The sequence below is a fragment of the Onychostoma macrolepis genome, chromosome 14 (genome assembly GCF_012432095.1).
Source record: "Onychostoma macrolepis isolate SWU-2019 chromosome 14, ASM1243209v1, whole genome shotgun sequence".
Taxonomy (NCBI): Eukaryota; Metazoa; Chordata; class Actinopteri; order Cypriniformes; family Cyprinidae; genus Onychostoma; species Onychostoma macrolepis.
The window spans coordinates 12,228,414-12,247,897 of NC_081168.1; the positions used below are offsets into that span (position 1 = coordinate 12,228,414).

Here is a 19,484-nt window from a genome sequence, read left to right on the forward strand (position 1 = left end):
CTCCCCTTTGGCCTGAGGGTGAGTACGTTTTTCATTTTTGGGTGAACTATTTCTTTAATTTCATGTCTCTCTCATAATCATGCTGTTTTTACGAATATCATCACCACTTGCTGTGTGATTGTATATTTGTGAACAACAGCACTTGTGTGATATTGCTTAATCATAGCTGTTTTTGCAAATTTTCTGGACGGGCATCAGTCTTTTTCCAATTCTCGTCTTATCTGCTGTCCTCTAATTCTGACTGAGCCCGAATGAAACTCAGTGAAAGTAATGTAAAGAAAAACCTCAATCATGTGAGTAATTCTAGCTGAATGATTGAAAGGGTTTTTGCAGCAAAGAGCTTGGAGGGTGGTGCGATTGCGTAAGGCTGTCTGATCCCCCATCCCTCCTCCTCTTCATCCTCCTCCTTTCATTTTTAACAGGGCCCAGTGTGTTTTTTAAAAATCTATATTCTATATCAAATATTGTCTCATCGTGACCTCCGGGCTCCATCAATTACAGGGGCTTTTAAGGCACCCACCCTAGGGTTGGCTCTGACAGATGGGCGGCTGGGCAGGAGAAAAATACTTTCCTCTTTGTGTACTTGATCTTGGACAACACCTGAAGCATACCTAGCTAGCCTCCAAAATTAGTTTTCATCTCCGTGATGGGTATGTTTCTTTCCCAGCAGACATGACTTGGCTCAAATAGTTAATGTGAGAGGAGGAAAGAAACAGGAGACATGAGTCAACCCACTACAATTCCTCATTTACAGAATATCATGACTATGATTGCTTTTATACTGTATGTTTGTTTAATATAAGTGATAATATGCACGGTTAAACTTTGTGTATGTTGTAAAGCCTGCTGATTTAATGTAGATGTAACTGGGTGAACGAGGCGTGAGACGTACGGATCCATACGCAAAGTTTTATTCACAGACATGGTCAAACACAGGCAGGGTCGAGCATCAGCAAACAGATATGTATAAGGCAAGACAAAAAGTATTCCTAGGGCTGGCGTAGGTCATCGATCGGCGAACAAAATCCAGAGGGCTTGACAACAGGGGTAATCCAGAAACATGAGCAATAGTCCAGACAAGGTACAAACAGAGTCCGAGCGGCGAGACAAGGGTTAATCCAAGATACACAGGCAGGAAATCAGGAAACAAGGCAACATAAAAAGACTAGGAGAGTGATAAATGCAGAACAATACTAGAGACTAAACAGAAACACAGAATGGCTCGGTAAGGCAGCTAACACTAGGAGAGTGATAAACACTAGACAATACTCGGTGATCTGAAAGAGGAAGTCCAAGGCTTATAAAGCGTGTCTGAATGGATTCAGCTGTGTATGTTTAATCAGTGCATCCAGCTGTGTGTGTGTAATCAGTGCAATGGATTATGGGAACTGTAGTCCGGAGTGACATGTAACAGTCTCTGTGATGTGAGAGTCAATATGATGAAGAGGTGACCTCTTGTGGCAGTCGGATGGAAGTCTATGGACAGAATTCATGACAGTAGATGTGGCATTCACTGAGAAACAGACCTTGACAGGAGCCTTTATAAGGCTGTCAGGGGACATCTTAAAGGTGTAATAGGAGATCTCGGAAAATGCTAACATTAGCCTGATAGCACTGAAGGCAAACATCCCACCCTCCCTGCAATCGCCGTCCAAAACCACGCCCCCCTGAACGCACATACGCTCAAAGAGCAGAATACCAGAGACATTAAATTACTACAATAGGCTACATCAACGGTTTCCAATTACAGACCTTGCGCCCTCCCTGCTCTGCACATTTCATATGTATATCTTATCACGTCCAACAGTTGTTCTGTTTGACCATAATAAGTGCCCTGCGAAGTAGACATCACCAGATATTCCGCCATGATTCCAGTTCAAAGCCTATGTTCCATACAAAGGGCATTAAAGTGTGCGAGACGTGAATTTAAATTGTATTTATTTACAGAGGTCTATTATGCCACACTTCACACTTCTCTAGTAAGTTTTGTCTGTGTGTGAAGACGCTGCGTAGCGCAAAGCCGTGAGTGAATGTTCCGAAGTGAAATAAACTTCAACGGATTTCCCTGCTCAGGGAGTAGAGAGCAATGAACACTGTGTAGGGAGCATGTCAATCGGAACACAGTTCATGCACAGAGCTCACTTCTAACGAGCTGGTTATCTAAACCAAGCGTATTAACTAAGCGAGACATACAAAATATGCAGAGCGGGGAGCGCAAGGGCTGGAACTGGGAACATCGCTGGGCTACATCATGTGTCATTCACCGGTGAGCAAACTTTATAGAACAGTTAGTAAAAGTACTACAATACCAGGAAGGAAGATTGGGTTGTTGTTGTTTGCCTGCCATTCTTGCTCTGTCTGCACAGCGTGCGTGAACGTGCTGATGACGTATCCTGTCTGCGCAAACAGGGTGCACAGAGGTATGCAAATACATATGTTGACAGGCAGGTAGGAAAGCCAATTAAAACGCTCGGACTGAGCATTTTGACTGGACGAACATTTCTTGGTCCTACACCTTCCACAGAATATATAAATACAGATAAATACATTTAGATCACTTAACTTAATGATTGATATCGGGATGTGAAGAGACTTTCAACCAGAATAACAAAAAATGTTTCTGAAGACAATCACCTATGGCACCTTTAAGACAGAGCATCAGAGAAATAGGATCACTACACACAAAAGCAAAGAAAGGCAATGACATAACCACATATGAAAGGTAGGCCTACATTTCAATCCATTTTGACAAGTCTGTTCATATAGAACAATTCACTTCTTACACATACAAACACTATTCATACAGTGCCTTGCAAAAGCATTCAAATACTTAATACAAATAATACACTTTATTTTTACACAGTAAAACCCCCAGTGTTAAATCAACACTCCCAGTGTATATATAACCCACACTCAAGAGTGTTAAAAAAGTAACGCTGAAGCAGTGTTAAAGTTAATGAGATAATTAGTTTAGTAACTGAGTGATGATTGAACATTAATGAAGAACACCTGCTGAATCACTGAAAGAAAGAGAAAGAAGAACAGAAAAAAGAGACGAGACGAGCAGAAATACAAGAACTACAACTTACTTCAGTCGCAGCCTTAGATGAAATCAACACAAGATAATAGAAGACATTAAATCTCTCAAGATCTCGGTAGAGGATGATTAAACAACTCCAAAAACAGCATGACCAGCTTCACACGTTACTAACTAGACTGACTTTAGATGTTGATGTTTTAGTTTTGTTTGAATTACCATTATCGAGGTCATTGTTTGCTTTAGTTGGGCTCTTGACCCTTGACTTAAAAAAAAATATGATTGCTTTGGCTGTCATAAATGTGTGTTTGTTTAGACATGTTAGTTATGGCAATCGGGTGTTGATGGTTAGACTTCAATAAAGAAACCACTTGCATTTAGTTATTTTCATAACTGATTTCATTCAGAGCATAGTCATTGATTGGTTAAAATGTTTGATTTTGTTCACATATATAAAGCTTGATCCATCAGTTTTAAGATTAATCTGAAAGACTTTCAAAAGCAAATCAGCACTAGAAGCTTAAAGCTGCATTATCATACAGATGTCAAGAATCAGCTTATGAATCTCAACAATGAACATATTCAGATAAACAGATCCTCTGTGAACATTGCAAAACACGCTATTAAAAGTCACAACAAAATAGCAAAACAAAAGGAAATAGTAAGAATAAAAGAAAATACTAAGACAGCTGCATAATTTATTCATGTTGCATTGCATGCTGGGAGCCATGGATGAGTTTTGATTGGTGCTCCCAGAATGCACTGCAACATGAAGCTTTATGTTTACTGTCACCATTGTTGAGATTCAGATGCTGATTATTGAAGTCTGTTTGATGAAGAAAAGCAAAACTTTTAGTGCAGAATAAGTTTCAAAAGTCTTTCAGACTAATATTAAAACTGTCAGATCTAAAACTATGTATATCATAAGCTCAGTAACAAAAATAACTAATAAATCTACCAGTGATTATACTCCAAATTACATCAGTTACTCAAGCCACTATACGCTGATTACATCTTTATTGACACGTAACCAGCCTTGATCACATTTTCTCTTGGCTTTTTTTTCTTTTTTGCCGTAACTAACATGTCTAAACAAACACACTGTCATGGCAGCCAAAGAAATTCTACTGTTTTAAGTCAAGAGCCCAACTAAAGGAAACACTTAACCTCGATAATGGTAATTCAAACAAAAATAAAACATGAACGTCTAAAGTCAATCTGGTTAGTAACGTGTGAAGCTGGTAATACTGTTTGTGGAGTTGTTTAATCATCCTCTCTTGAGAGACTTAATGTCTTCTATTATCTTGTGTTGATTTCATCTAAGGCTGTGGCTGAAGTAAGTTGTAGTTATTGTATTTCTGCTCGTCTCGTCTCTTTTTTCTGTTCTTCTTTCTATCAGTAATTCAGTTTGTTAACAGCAGATGTTCTTTATTAATGTTCAATCATCACTCAATTACTAAACTAATTATCTCATTAACTTTAACACTGCTTCAGTGTTACTTTTTTAACACTCTGAGTGTGGATTATACAGTATATACACTGGGGGTTTTACTGTGTGCAAATGTTGTTTTATATTTTAAAATAATTGTGTTGTTTCTAAAAATGCAGTTTGAGTAATTGTAACAATTTTGATATTTTTACACTTAGAGTTAGTATCTAAGTGTGCTTTATGTTGACACACTGCTTTGTTCAAGGTGATTAAGGTTTGACTGATGCTTGTGTATCACACAATTTTCAAACAGTGCCACAGTTTCTTACTTGCAGTGGTTAATGTTTATACTCATTATATTGATCTGCCACTCAAGTATTTATGCTGAAAGTGTTTGAGATCAGTGTTCATTGTTGAACATTATCTCAGTATATTTATACATATTTTTTAAACTACAGCATTTTTGCTTGCAGTATTTCTTTATTCTCCATTTTAGGCCTATTGTTCCTTTTAAAACTTTTCTATTACTGAACTCTGTAGCTCTTTCAAAGTAACTGCTAGTCTCTCTGAGGCATCTCTCTCTCTCAAGATTTTGGTTTGAAAATGCTTTTTAAAAGTGGTTTGATATAGTCTTCACTTGCTGATAATTGGACAGAGACTGGGACATCTCAACGCTTGAATGTTCTTTTTTGTACCGTTTTTCTAATTTGTGAATTAATTGCATTAATCGTTTCAAAGTTGTCTATCGCGTTCAGTAATAGGTGTTTTAGGGCAACTGCTTTTTGTCTGTTCAAACTTTTCTTATTATCTAATACTTATATTAACATCAGAAAATTTCAGAATACCTTTGTATTTGGTTTGTGTATCCAGCTGATTTGAAAAAGCTCCAAATCTTGTGCTTCAACAAAATCAAGAACAACTGACCATCTGTTTAAATGTTCACAAGCTCAGTGCTCACATTTGCTTATTTGATTAGTGGCTGTTTAAATTCAACAACTTCTTGAACAAACGCACAGTTGAACCCCCTAATATCTGACCTAGCAGAAAATGTGAATGAGAGAGTGCTTCCAACAATATTACTTTCCCCAAGGCTCTATTAACATTCTACTCAGACGTTGATTATTCCCTTGGGTCAGTGCAAGGACAGACCCAGGATAAGATCTGGACCTCCCATTCATCACACCAACAATCCTGCCCACTTCCCATGTTATTGACTGCTTACATGAAGATGAACAATAAATGCAAAGACCTCAGTTGCTCTCCTGAGAATATGACTAATGCGTTTTGCGATTTGAACTGAATTCTTCAGGGAGAGAGTGAGATAAACAGAATATCAAATCATTCATTTGTGGCCACACTTCATTCACAACAGCATATTTCGAATCAATAAATGTAGAGTAATATTGTTTCATTGATTTCTCTCAGGGATGTCCTTGAATGCATGTCTCTCTGTTTTTCTGTCTCTCTTTCTCTTTTATCTATCTCTCATTTCCTCTCTTGCACACACATATTCCGAGGTCTCATTATCTGAAGTCTCAGGACACCTGCACAGATCAGATACGTACATTTGTAGAAGTAAATGTTGTGGGGATGTATAGCGTAATGATGTTAACTTATGAATCCTTGGTGCTTATTGAGGGGAAGAGCTACGGAACAATCTCAGAGGAGGTGTCTGTGTGATTGAAATCCATTAGAGTTTCTATATTTGTGATACAGGCAGCACTGAGGGGAGAGACACTGATCGAAGGGAGGGCAGGAGGAGTGTCGTTGTATGCTATAAATCACAGTCCTATTTTGTGTTTGTCAGTCATGGGCTGCAGATTTAGAAAATCTTCTTAAATCCTACAAAGGCACAGTTTGCCCCCTAAAAACCAAACCAAAGAACTCCATGTAACAAAAGGGTTACGACTGGAAGAAAATGAGGAAAAACAAAGGGTTGCTGCATGGGAAAAATATCATTGCTCTTTCTTTCTTTCTTTCTTTCTTTCTCAGTCGTTCTATCCTTCATGGTCTGTGTGGACCTTCTCAGAGGCAGTAAATGCAGTATCCCACTGTGTTAACTCAAAAAGCCTCTCATTGAAAATGCACATCGTGAGATACAATAGCCAATCTTTCTGACATTTGCCAATTGCCCCCAGATTTCCTCTTGGAAAAAAAATCTACTTAAACTGTCAGCATGTGTGCAGGGCTTAAGCGAATATGTCAAGCCACCACATTCGCTCAAATTGAGAAACCTTAAACTATCCAAGGCTAGCTGCCGTTTGAGTGGGGTGTTGGTTTGTATTTGAATTAAAAAAATAAATAAATAAAACATTCTCATCATGAGACTCACTTATTTGAAATGAGCGGAGGTTGAAATCTTGACAGCAGCGCATTATAGCTTGATAGGACTCCCACATCTTTGCAGTTAGTGCTGGATGGACTAGTTAGGAGGATTGAATTTCTGCACATTTTTAAACTAAAGTCAAGTAGAATTTCACAATCTCACTGGCTATGCTTACGTTCAACTGTATTTACTGATTGGCAAGACTCTGGAATTATCCTTTTCATACAAAATTATCCTGTTCATACAACATTTATCCATAAAATCTGGAAACGGTTGGGTTTCATACAACATTTTGTTTAAAATTAGCAAGTCAAAAAAGTTAATAAAAATGAAACGTACATGGATGAATCGTTCATAATAAGTCCAGTAAGGTGCATTTAGAAAATAGATGAATAAGATGAATGAAATGGGGTTGGATTTCTATTTGATGTTGACTTTAATGAGCATAGTAATTGTCATTCTGTTGGTTAGGTGTTTAAAAACCAGGGTAATCTATTTACAAATGGGGCAGCATTAATCTGCATTTATCATTTCCTGCACAAAGCATTTTGTTTCCTTTTCCACTTGCTCGTCTGTACATACGCTCACTCACCCATGGGACACTAGCATACAGAAGACTAGATTAGTTACTCCTCAGACAAAGGGCTGTGTGCAGAGGTTGACGGCCTTAATTCATTGTCATTAGCAAAGAACGCAGAGTCCTTTTCAAACTCATTAGCTGATAAAAAACACCTTGTGATTCCCATTAAAATCCTCATCCTTCTATATCCTTCTTCAGCACAAAGGCTTTTCTGCTTCACCCCGCGTTTCTGCACATCCTCCAACGGCTCTCCGGACAGGAAAATAAACGACGGCTTTTATGTTTGACTGAGGGACACATTTGGGGCTAGCAATAATAAAGAATGGCTGTGATGCGTGATACATGTCTCTGTTTGTTGACAATTAAAGCCTAGTACTGCCACAGTGACAGTGCGTCACAAATCATTCGTTTCTTTTGGGCATTAGTTTAAGCGATTTAACACATGATGGAATGATTTGGATTTTTGCATTTTCCAAAAGGAATGATTCATGTTAATGAAAAACAACAGAAAAATCACTCTGAATAGAGTTCATAATAAATTAATCCTGAAATAAATCCAGATTTAATACTTTTTTGTGCTTTTGTGTAACCACGGTACAAAACAACTCAGACATCCTGGTAGAATATCCATTTATTCAAATTCAAAAGACAAAAAGAAATACACATTTGTGCTGTCTGCAGTCTGTGAACAACTCTGCATATATACACTTTATACAGTCATATATATTTATAATCTCATTATTTAGTAAAACAGTACACCGTTGCCCTGTAACTGTTCCCATGAATAATAAATCCCACTCTTCCCCTTCACAGCCCATTAGTTTGGCATTTTAGGATGTAAAAAACACATTTGTTTTGAGGTTTTCAAAAACATTCATTCAAAGATGCGCCTTGTGGTAAAATTCAAGTCAATATTTTCTATCCAACCGAGAATCTTTCAGCCAATAACTCAAATGGAGCCTACAAAGTGAGGACAATAGCACTGGCTATTAGTGCAATCCACTCGAATGAAGATGTGAAAGAGAGGAGAGCCAGGTCCCCAACAGCAGCATTTGCATCTATGAGCCCCCTTCGCTCTGAGTGGGCACTTTAAAATCTTGTTGAAATCCAGAAGTCACACCTGAGCACATGATTTTAGCACTGACGGCATTTCTGGGGTGAATATGCCTTTGAAATACACTTCTAGTGTGAGTATGACAGGCGGTTTTGATTCAAATGAAGAGATATAAGAAAAGAAAAGAAGCAGGAAGATGAACAAGTGGCATAACCAGGAACGATTACAGGTTGGCGTGGATGTCCTCGTGTCGCAGCACTTTGTAGGTGATCCAGTAGAAGATGTTGAATATGAGGAAGCTGAGAGGAAACACGGCTCTGGATATGGTGTCGATTCGCTTGGCTCGGTCCACAAAACGCTTCCTGACGGCCTCTCCATCGTACAGCACTTGCACTGGGGGTGGTGGGGTGAATACGTTGGACCCCTCCACAGCTGTCCCGTCTTTTGCTTGTAAGCAATGGCCCAGTCCGTACCCACGAAAGTAAAAGCCACGGCTCTCCCGAACAAGATCCTCCTCCTTTAACAGAAGAAAAGCATTTTTTGAAGCAGGCAACAAAGAAAATTTGATAAATACTCCTCTCACCGCACAATAAAAAGTGCCAGTCCATCACAGAAACTGCAGGGCACTTTCAAATAAAAGCACATAAAAATTGCAATTGTTGGTGGGCTATACTTTACTTGTTTTAGAAAGCACATACTGGTTTAATTGTTAGGGGGCAATATATTCTTAAATGCAGATACTGTATGCAAAAAGTGAAAAGTCAAGTAAATATGCTTTCATGAAATCTAACAGTACAGCTTCATGTAGACCCTTTTTATGCAATATTTTAGAGGTCATTACTAGAAAAAGTAATTTTCTTACTCTTTATTTTGTCTTGTTTCTGTGTAAACATTATTAAATCAAGATACATTTACTTACAAAGCAAAATTACATTAAGTTTTGTTCCTTTTTTAATATCTTAAGTAAATATATTTTAATTGAAGAATATAGGTGTTTGTTGTTTTTTTTAATAGTTGAACTCTTTTTAATTTGATAGCATCCCAAAGATCATCATTTGCATCTTGCATGTTGTTAAATTAAATAAAAAATATTTTTTTAAAAATTGCTGAAGATGGACACAAGAATGAATGATTGTATTGTTTGCATGGTTTCCTTACAAAAAAAAACAAAAAAAAAAAACAGAATGCTTTATTTTATAAGTATTCCCCTTACTTTTCCACATGCAACACTTTGGCCTAGTTCTTTGCCTCTAATGCCATATAAATTAGTCATTTGGATCAGTTTATCTGTCAATCTATGACAAATTACCCCTTTCCTCGAGAGGATAAGAAGATTAAGTTCTCGTTTAGTTCTTCATTAAATCCTCTGCTTGCACCTAAAAACAATCCAGTCAATCACATGCTTGGGAATAATGATGTGTTTGGTTTAAGATAAAGACACCCTTTAAAGTGAGTGAATGTCACCTGTGAACACAGTTTAGGTCAATGCTTACCTTATTAATCATGGCCAGGCCGTATCCAGACTCAGAGTCTGAGTCTAGCATGTAAAAAGAACTCTGCTGCAAAAACGATTAAGTATAAAACAAGTCAGTTCCATTTGTATGAGGACTAAGGGCTACTGCACACTGGGGTCACTCAACAAAATCTAAAGGAATCTAAAGTCTAAAGGAAAGAAACATTCCGGGTGGAGGTATGAATACTTAACTATAAGCACATACTTGAAGGAATACTCATTGGTGCATTTGCTAAATATACACTGAGAAAATGATCGTAATTTTAATGGTAAAAGTCTGTAAAAATGCTACGGTAAAAGTGCATAATTGATTAACAGTTCCCTCACTATACAGAGAAAAAAATGAAAAAGTAAAATATTGTTAAATTTACAATTTCTGAAAAAGAACGTCATCTCAGAATTTACAGTGAAATCTGTAAATTGATAATTTGAGAATTCTTTGTTTAACACTTTACAATTGACAGTTTTTTGTGTGTCAGTTATGCACATTATGGTGTTATATCTTAGTATCATAGTATATTAGTACATAGTATATATGATAGTATATTAATATAGGCCAAAGTCTATAAATTTAAGTTAAATCCATAAAACCTACAATGTTTCTACTGTATTTTTTACAATATAGTTTTGGCAACCGCAGCTGCAAGTTTTTTTTTGTTTACAATGTTTTTATTTGCTTCAGTATGCCCATATTTGCTCAGGAGTATGGGACAAGCATTTGTAATTCATATGTGCTTAAAGTAAATGTGCTTAAATACCTATATAATCCAAGCTGTTTTTGTGTTAACACTCTATGCATTTAATGGGTATAAAGGAAGTGTGTGGACAATAATGCCCCATTTTACACCTGGCATTAACATTAATTTCTATATCCAATCACAAGTGATCACAGGAGACGTATTACTTTCAGGAATAAACAGCAATTGTAAGCGATCTCTTGAGAAGTATGTTTATACCAGCTGTGAACTGGGCCACTAGGACAGAGGGGTTTCTGGGTTTATGGGACTCAGTGTTTGCCCGTGGGCAAATAAGATGGGGACACAGATGGTATTTTTACCCTGGCGCAGGTGTTGCAGTGCTGGTTGAATTTGCTGGCGCTGTTGCCAGGGAGCTTGTTCACTCTCCGTAGTGAGTCGAAGCTTCCTGGCTGCATTGCTCGATCCTTCATGAGGAAGAATGGCAGTGAGCATGGTGCATTGTGAAATGTTCCTGTTATATAACAGTTTGGAACATCTGTCTCGTTCTTTCTCTAAATTAACTTCTGGGGATCAATAGAGCACATCCATCCATCCATCCATCCATCAAGCTGTCATTCTTATGTATCTTGCACAGTTCAATGCATTTTCAAGCATCAAATAGTAACATTTCTAGGCAGGCTGAGCAGACTTATTTTCATTAATATTGGCAACTGTGTAAATACTTCAACAAGAATTTAAGAGACAACAGCTATCAAGCCGCTGCTCTCCAGCACCATCCAAGTTGCTAGGCAACACTACTTATGAGTGTACACTTCTTTGCAGGTTTCTGAGGGACACTCCAATAAAGTGCACACTCAAGCTAAATCCAACCATTATCTTTCAGACTCCTCAGCAAAACTTGATAAAGTTTTTAGACAAGTGGAAAATGGTCATGCTGATGTTTAAGACATATACTAATCAGCAGATTACTGAGATCCACTTTATTTAGATTATTTTTGTTAGATTGTGTCATTTTATTTTTTATTCAAATATTTATATTTTTTATTATGTTTAGCTTTTAGACAGTTTGCAGGTTAAAATGTGCGTCTTTGCATTCCCTTTAAAGTGCACTTACGTGTTTAGACAGCAGGATGGATGTCTCTTGCCATTGCGCCACATTTTGTTCTTTTTTTTGTGATGTTTTAGGATGTGTTGAGTTAAAAGTAGTTTTAACATCTTAAAAACAAATCTTGAGACCCCTGCAATCTGTTCCATTCCATTGTGCTCAGACTAGATGTTTTTCGAATGCAACAACAGACAGTGTTATTATTGTATTATTATTATTATTATTATTATAACTAAAACTAAAAGTATTAAAATTGTCTTGATAATTGAAATAAAGATGAAATATAATATAAATATTAAATGGGAAAACTTAAACTTTTAAACAAAACTGTTGCCTTGGCAACTATTTGAAATGAGTTCTACAATTACTAAAGTAAAAATAAATTCAAGCTAAATAGAAATATAAAAAACAACTACGACTAATAAAAATGGCAAAAGCACATAACAAAAGGATTACACTTAAAACTGAAAATATAAAAGTTATTATATAAATAAATAAATAAATAAATAATAGTAATATAACAGCAATGTTTATATATATATATATATATATATATATATATATATAAGCACCCCTTAAAAAAAGGCATCGCATGAATCTGAAACCAGTCTAATTATACCTCCGATAAGTCATTTAATGTTTTTAGGCAGCCCACAACTGTTAATAACTGTGCATCCCTGAACTGGGCACGATCCTCTCAGCACCCATCTTTTTGTGTTTTCTTGAGCAGGAACATGTGGCCTAATTTGTCTATAGTGTTATTAAGGCAGGATAAAGCCAAGGATTTGTTGTATTGATTAATTCTGGCCAGTAGTTGGTCCATCAGCCTAACAGCTCTCTCAGCCAGTGACCCGTGCATCGATACCACCCAGATTGATCATTCAGACCAGAGACTTTCTTGGCAGGAGAGAATAGGACGAAGAGTAATGGTCGTCTAGATCTCAAAGGCAGGAGGGGGAGGAGAACTCGCTCATTCTTAAAGGGAGTTATTCTCATTTTTCTCTCATTATTGATTCCGATCCAATGAACACACTCGTAAATATCCAGCACTATGAGCTTGGACGGCGAACACTGTCGTACAAGCCCTGAAAGTGCCTTAGCTGTTTTAGCCAGTATAGTTTTAAATATGATTGTTGGGCTTTGATCTTTATTATAGTCAAAAAATTTCAGGATTTATAGAAATTACATTTAAAATCTGTTAACATTTAATGTGTTCAGAGTGATTTTACTCTCCAAAGCCCTGAGGGTATTTTCTAAGCTTTTCGTTTAGAAGCCTCTTTAGAATTTCAGTCAGTGTCTGTGATCTCGGATCAGGAAGCAGGTTGTTGGCCTTTGGAAATTGGCTGTGGCAAGGCTTTACAAGGTGGCACAAACGGTGGGCTCAGCACAGGGGACTGTTCACTATGGAAACAGGCTGATCTGAATTCCCCCACACGAGATGTGACAGCCAGCTGTAGCCTAGTGTGGCCGTTGCCAGTGTTTGGATGTGTGGCTGAGCACAATGAGAAGAAATGCGAGTCAAAGTGTAATCCAGGGTGACAGGACAGCCTTGTTTGTGTGTGTGTGTGTGTTTGTGTGTTTATCGCACTTACTATTCTCTGCCTTCGCTGCTTCTTGCGCAGCCTGATGAACTCCTTGTGTTGCCTTGAGACGAAGTTGACTGCTGCGTACTCCAGCAAAGCAGCAAACACAAACAACAGACAAACGGCCATCCAGATGTCAATGGCCTTCACGTAGGACACCTGGGAATCAGAAGGTCAAACCAATATAAATAGCTAATCAATAAAGGCATTGCTAGGAATAATGAGAAGGTGTTGACTCTGGATTTTTATTTTATATCAATTGATACCTTTTCACAGAAAACAGCACATTTTAGAAAGCCTTTATTGCTAAACATCTGAAGCAAGCATTATTTTAATTGTGAGTGAATATTTCAAATTACATACTTTTATAAGCAAGCATATGACAGGCAAAAAACGAAAACAAAAAACTGTTTAAAACGGGGTGGGTCCAATTTTACAATTATTAATTTATGTTTATGTTAAATTTAACTTACGTTTAATTATGCTTAATTTCTTCTTGTTGTTTTTTTCACCCAATGAGTCATCCACGCTAAGACATGCAAATAAGTTTTTGTCTGTTGTCGATCTCCGAGCTCTGTGCGTAATTTCATGCGAACGCGCGCACGTTGACTGCGTCTGACAAGAGTGGTTTTGGTTTTGAGGTGAACAAATGCTTCACTCCACAAGGGAACACAAGAACATGTTCAAAAACGCGAGACTCAGTGCCGCGAAATGTGAAAGAACACAGAAATGCTGAACGCGCGCAAGTTTTAACTTCCAGTCCAGGCTCGGGATTGTGAAAAGCACAGATGCGGCGCAGCGGTAAGTGAAGGTTTACATGTGTTAATCAGCCCCATGAGTCATAATATAGATTTTAGAATATAGATTAGATTCATGTAAGTGACAGTTTGGATTCAGAAAAGATAATGGTCTATTAATTAAGGAATAATGCATTATAGCCTACATTTAGCTTGATCCCTCTCAGCACAAGGTTTGTTTAGGCTACTTTGCATTGAAAACCCCCCAAAACCATAATTGTAATCCGTCAAGTTTCTAGGATCTACATGTCTTAATTTAAAGGAATAGGCCCTAGTTTACCCAAAATAAAAAATTCTGTCTTCATTAACTTAAATTGTCCTTAAATTGTATATTTTTCTGTCTTCAAACTCAAATGTGAAATTTGATAGAGTTAGGGCTTTAAAGTTAGGGCTGTCAAACTCTAAAATTATTCAGCTGTACAAAACCAATGATTTGTTCACGAACCAGACTGATCCGGATCTCAAGTTCAAAACACTCACTGATCTGATTTGATCTGATTTGATCTGATCTGATCTGGTAGTAGTCAGGAAATACAGTAAGAATTGCATTTCTTTCATATGCGTCTTCTTTAAATGTTATTATAACACTATGTTTCTATAAGTGTTATTATAAAAATGCAACACTGCTATAATAACTGTTAAGGAATTGGAATTGTTAAGAGGACTCGGTATTGCGTTGGAACATAATTCATAAAACAAGTTTTTTAGTAAACTTTCATCCTTTTTTAACTGCAATTTCTAAAGTGTTTTTTAATTTATTTCCTCACAGGAACGGAGTCATTTTGATTGTTACCTTGGGTAGAGAGGCTCTTGAACCGGAGCTCTGGGTGGTCATGGTGAGTACAGTGGTGATACCCAAGCCTACCCGAGCAGGGGCAGCATCCATGTTGATCCAGAAAGACACCCAAGACAGGATGACAATCAGCAGACTGGGGATGTACATCTGGATGAGATAGTAGCCCATCTGTCTCTCTAAGTGAAACTTCACCTCAATGCAGGTGAATTTACCTAGGAGATCACAAAGAGTTTCTTAACAGGTAAGTAATTATGTATAGCAACTTTTAATGCATTTTTTAAACCTGGTTAAGGACCTCTGGTTGGTAATTATTTCTGAAGTAACAATTGTATTGCAGGATTATGTATTGGTGACACCATTTAAATGCATTTAAAAATTCTTAAGAGGACCTTGAAATCAATTCTGTATACCACAGTGTATATTATTTTTTTAACAGATATCAATTGTTGTGCATGAAGGTCACAGTGTATGTTGTGTACCTGTGTTGTAGTGCTTAGTGCAGTAGCCAAGATCGTTTTCCTCCTTTAGTAGAAATTGTGGAAGAGTCAAGTCATCCGCCACCTGCACAGGGCTATCAGAAAGCCACTCGAAGATCAGATCATTCATGGTGTAGCCAACTGTGAAAAAGGAGAGGGAATGAGATAGAAAAATGCACATCTGTGCAAAAGAGTGTGAATTGGACCTGTCATGCTTCCTCTCTCATCCCATACTTTGTACACTGTGTAAAAGGTCATCTGCCAGACAACAAACCAAAGTAGTGGATGGATAGATTGTAGGTCTGCAGACCTTTGGATAAAGATGTCATGCTCTGGATTATTACTCGATAGACACTCAGCATACGGTAGTCTACACTGTAAAAAGTGATAAGTTGACTTAAAACCTTAAATTTTTTAAGTAAAAGATAATTTAAAAAATAGTTAATTGAATTGTCAAGTTCACTTTAAAAAAAAAAAATTATTATGTACTTAATAATTTTAAGGCAACGGGTTTCCTCAATTGTTTTAAGTTAAGTCAACTTTCACTTTTTACAGTGTAGAAATGAAGTACAGTATGACCAGCATGAAGTATGCAAATTAATTGAAAACCTCTCTCTTATATCATTATTTTTGGTTCATTCATGCTACTTGCCACAATTTCTTCACATCCCGCACATCATTCCTAACAGCTCTGTAGTACACGGTGAGATTAGGGACCTATTAAAAATGCATGAGGCATGCAATAACAGTGTAGAATACTTGACAAATCTGAATAATATTGATGTCTATCAGAGACCCTCAGGGATTTACAAAGGCATCTATTATTCACAAACCTCGCGTCCCCCCTTCCTCTTCAAAACAACAAACCCATGAAAAAGGGATGAAGACTGAAAGTCCTTGAATGTCATGGTGTCTTTGAAAAGTTTGGTGTGGTTCCAAACATTGTATTCAAACTAATACTAGGAATATGAATGTTTTCCGAGATGAGGAATGTTTCAAATGTCAATATATATAAAAAAAAATGCATTATATGCAATAATATTCCCATAATGTTTGTATTTTAGAACTCACTTGTTGCAAGCAGTCTAAGTGGAAATGTAGGCTCTTATCACCAAGGCTACATTTATCTGATTAGAAATGCAGTAAAAACAGTAATGTTGTGATATATAATTGCAATTTAAAATAACTGTTTTCTATTTTAATATATTTTTTAGATTTTTAGAAATCTTTTGTAATTTTAATAATGTATTCACTGTCACTTTTGATCAATTCAGTGCCTACTTAAAGTATCTGTATCCTACTTAAATAAAAAAAAAATCCTTTACTGACTCAAAAATATTAAATGGTATTTATATTTCAGATAAAGACTCTTTTTTTGCTTTCCAGTGTTACTTTGGGTCAAAAAAGATATATATTTTATTGGTCTGTGCTGAGCGTTTGATTTGTATGTTCCTTGTAATCCACAAAAGCATCTGTTCTCTAAATCTGTGTCAGTAATACCTAAAAAAAAAAAACATTCATTTTTGAAGCCCTATTGCTAAAGGCTCACGTAGCCTGTTTTTACAATCTTACATTTGTTTAATTTGTCATGTTCCCACTTTTCCTCCATTTTCTTGTCTTTGTTATCATTTTACTTGAAATATTTGTTCCCTTGACAACACTTTTGCACACCCAGTTTCCTAAAACTTACTTTTCTTATTTGTTTTACTGTTCACACCTTGGCTTTAATCTATACCTTTTGCCTTCAGCATCAGATTTCTCTACTAGGATGTGTCCTTTCCAGACAAGGTGATCCCACCCCTCGGCTGCGTCCTAACACTTGTCAAAACAGTTTTCAGTGGGCCCTTTCAAAGCCCTAAAAAGGTGCTCTTGTTTAATCAGAAATGATTATGCCCTCCATAACCACTTTGTTAGGCAGTAAACCTGCCTGTCTTCCTGTGTGTGTCTCTTTCTGTTTGACCCTACTTCTTAGAGGAGGGCAATTTTAACTGCGGCCACGGAGGAGGGATTTTTTCCACTCATTGAATAAATACTGTAGACATACAGAGGACACCGAAAGGACAGTAAAACATGCTGTCTTGGGTGTAGTACGCCCTCTAAATCTTTTAAACCATATGAGTCACTGAATGTTGAATGAATATACTTCAGGTGCTGTCTGCAATCACGACACGTAATCAAATCAAATAATTCAACAGGCAAATCCAGATGTCAAGCTAAGTGGCATCTGAAGTGAATTTCTGTATTACACGCATTCCTCATTTGGCTCTTCTGGTTGTTAGAAAGGGGTGTTCTTTTGTCTCAGGGAGGTGGAATTAAAAGCTTCTCGGGCAATTGAGGTGGGTCACATAATAAAGGGGACACAAAATGAAAGTTTCATTATTGATAACCTTTAAATTGGTTCCAGGAGTTAAGATGCTATCTGCTCTGAGGGCACTGGGGTGGTGAATAGTCTATTTCTTTGACTCCCTCTTTCTTTTGTCAAGGTAATAAGGAAGGACACTTTATGCACAGTTTTAAAATGAGGATGCTGTGTTGTTGATACTTCTTCTAGCCGATCCTTCTTCTTTTTGTGGAGTGAGACATAGAAAACAGTTTTGAGTTATTAAAAAAAAATAAAATAAAATGTAATCTCATAATGCTCAGGGTTACTGGGTTTGCAAGTGGAAATATACAAACAGTGGATTGTCATTACCATATTAACAGGATTTGTTAATGGCAACAGTTCATGGTATACACTAACATAAAAAAAATAAAAAAAAATTTTTTGTTGTTTGTTTATTTTTTCCCCAGCAGGGATGTATTAAATTGATCAAAAGTGACAGTAAAGACATAATATTACAAAAAAAAAAGTTCAAATAAATGCTGTTTTTTAAAACTATCATTAAAGAAAACATATTGTGGTTTCCATAAAGCTGTTTTAGAAAAGTAAATAACAATAAATATTACTTGAGCACCAATTTAGCATATTAGAATGTTTTCTGAAATATCATGTGATACTGAAGACTGGAATAATGGCTGCTGGAAATTCAGCTTTGCCATCACAGGAATAAATTGCATTTTAAAATATATTGCATTTTGTAAGTAAATCTCTCTCTCTCTCTCTCTCTCTCTCTCACACACACAAACACACACACACACACACACACACACACACACACAAATATAAATGATTGCAAATATAATTGCAAATAATTGCAATAATATTTTACAATATACCTATTTTTACTGTATTTATGATCAAATAAATGCAGGCTTGATGAGAATAAGAGACTTCATTGAAAAACATTTCCAACCCCAAACCTTATAATGGTAATGCATATGTTCACAATGCACACAAGAAGGTTTTTTTTTAAGTATGTTCAATGTGTTTCACCTGCATGGTGATTGCTATCAGTACATACATTAAACTCCATATCAGTGTCAGAAGTATCGAATGCAGCAAAGTGTGAAGAGGGGAAGGGTGAGGAGGGATGGGGGAGAGAGAGAGGCAGAGAAGAATAGAGTACTCACAGCTTTCTAGCTGCATGGTACAGGTCTGAATGTCCATTGGGAAATTCTTCAAGTCCATAGGACAAGACAGGATGAGTGTTAGCCTAAGACAGAGCGCAAAATGGAAAAGCAGAAAGTGGGGAAAAGTCAGGGTCACATCACAAAGGGCAGAACAAAAGGTGGATAGAGAAAGAACCAAGGAGTTTGCAAGGAAGATTCCAAAATGAAAATTGTCATTATTTACTCTATACAGTTCCCTCCACTAATATTGGCACAAATATGAGCAATATGGTATATGAGCAAAGGCGGCTGTGAAAATAAATCTACATTGTTTATCCTTTTTATCTTTCATTCAAAACATTCACAAGATTCCAACCTATCATTGAAGTAAAACAATTGAAGTAAAACAATTGAAATATTATGTAAAATATTGTGAAATAAATGCTTTCTCTACTTTCTCTAGTGGCCACAATTATTGGCACCCAATTATTGCAACGTCCTTTTCCCAAGGTAAGGAGAGTTTTCTCCTATAATGCCTGAAGAGTTTGGAGAGCGCCTGATAAGAGATCAGAGACCATTTTCTTCATACAGAATCTCTCCA

The 19,484-nt window shown here is 36.8% G+C and overlaps 1 protein-coding gene and 1 long non-coding RNA gene across 3 annotated transcripts in view; one reads left to right on the plus strand and one right to left on the minus strand.

Annotated features, from left to right (window-relative positions):
* Positions 1–7,992: 7,992 nt before the first annotated feature.
* The window catches only part of glra4a (glycine receptor, alpha 4a), a 41,701-nt gene continuing 30,209 nt past the window's right edge, over positions 7,993–19,484 (minus strand). Inside the window, exons 5-10 of one of the 2 annotated variants that reach the window (XM_058798903.1) lie at positions 18,905–18,987; positions 15,398–15,535; positions 14,916–15,130; positions 13,335–13,484; positions 10,997–11,101; positions 7,993–8,943 (exon numbers count right to left, since the gene is read on the minus strand). In XM_058798903.1, the coding sequence (XP_058654886.1) occupies positions 8,650–8,943; positions 10,997–11,101; positions 13,335–13,484; positions 14,916–15,130; positions 15,398–15,535; positions 18,905–18,987 (985 nt within the window). In that variant the 3' untranslated portion in view covers positions 7,993–8,649. The remainder of the gene's footprint in view (positions 8,944–10,996; positions 11,102–13,334; positions 13,485–14,915; positions 15,131–15,397; positions 15,536–18,904; positions 18,988–19,484) is intronic. The other variant, XM_058798902.1, reaches the window with a different exon arrangement.
* Positions 15,033–19,484, plus strand: part of LOC131553917 (uncharacterized) — a 34,750-nt gene continuing 30,298 nt past the window's right edge. The window contains exon 1 of the long non-coding RNA XR_009274293.1: positions 15,033–15,159. This is a non-coding gene — a long non-coding RNA (uncharacterized LOC131553917). The remainder of the gene's footprint in view (positions 15,160–19,484) is intronic.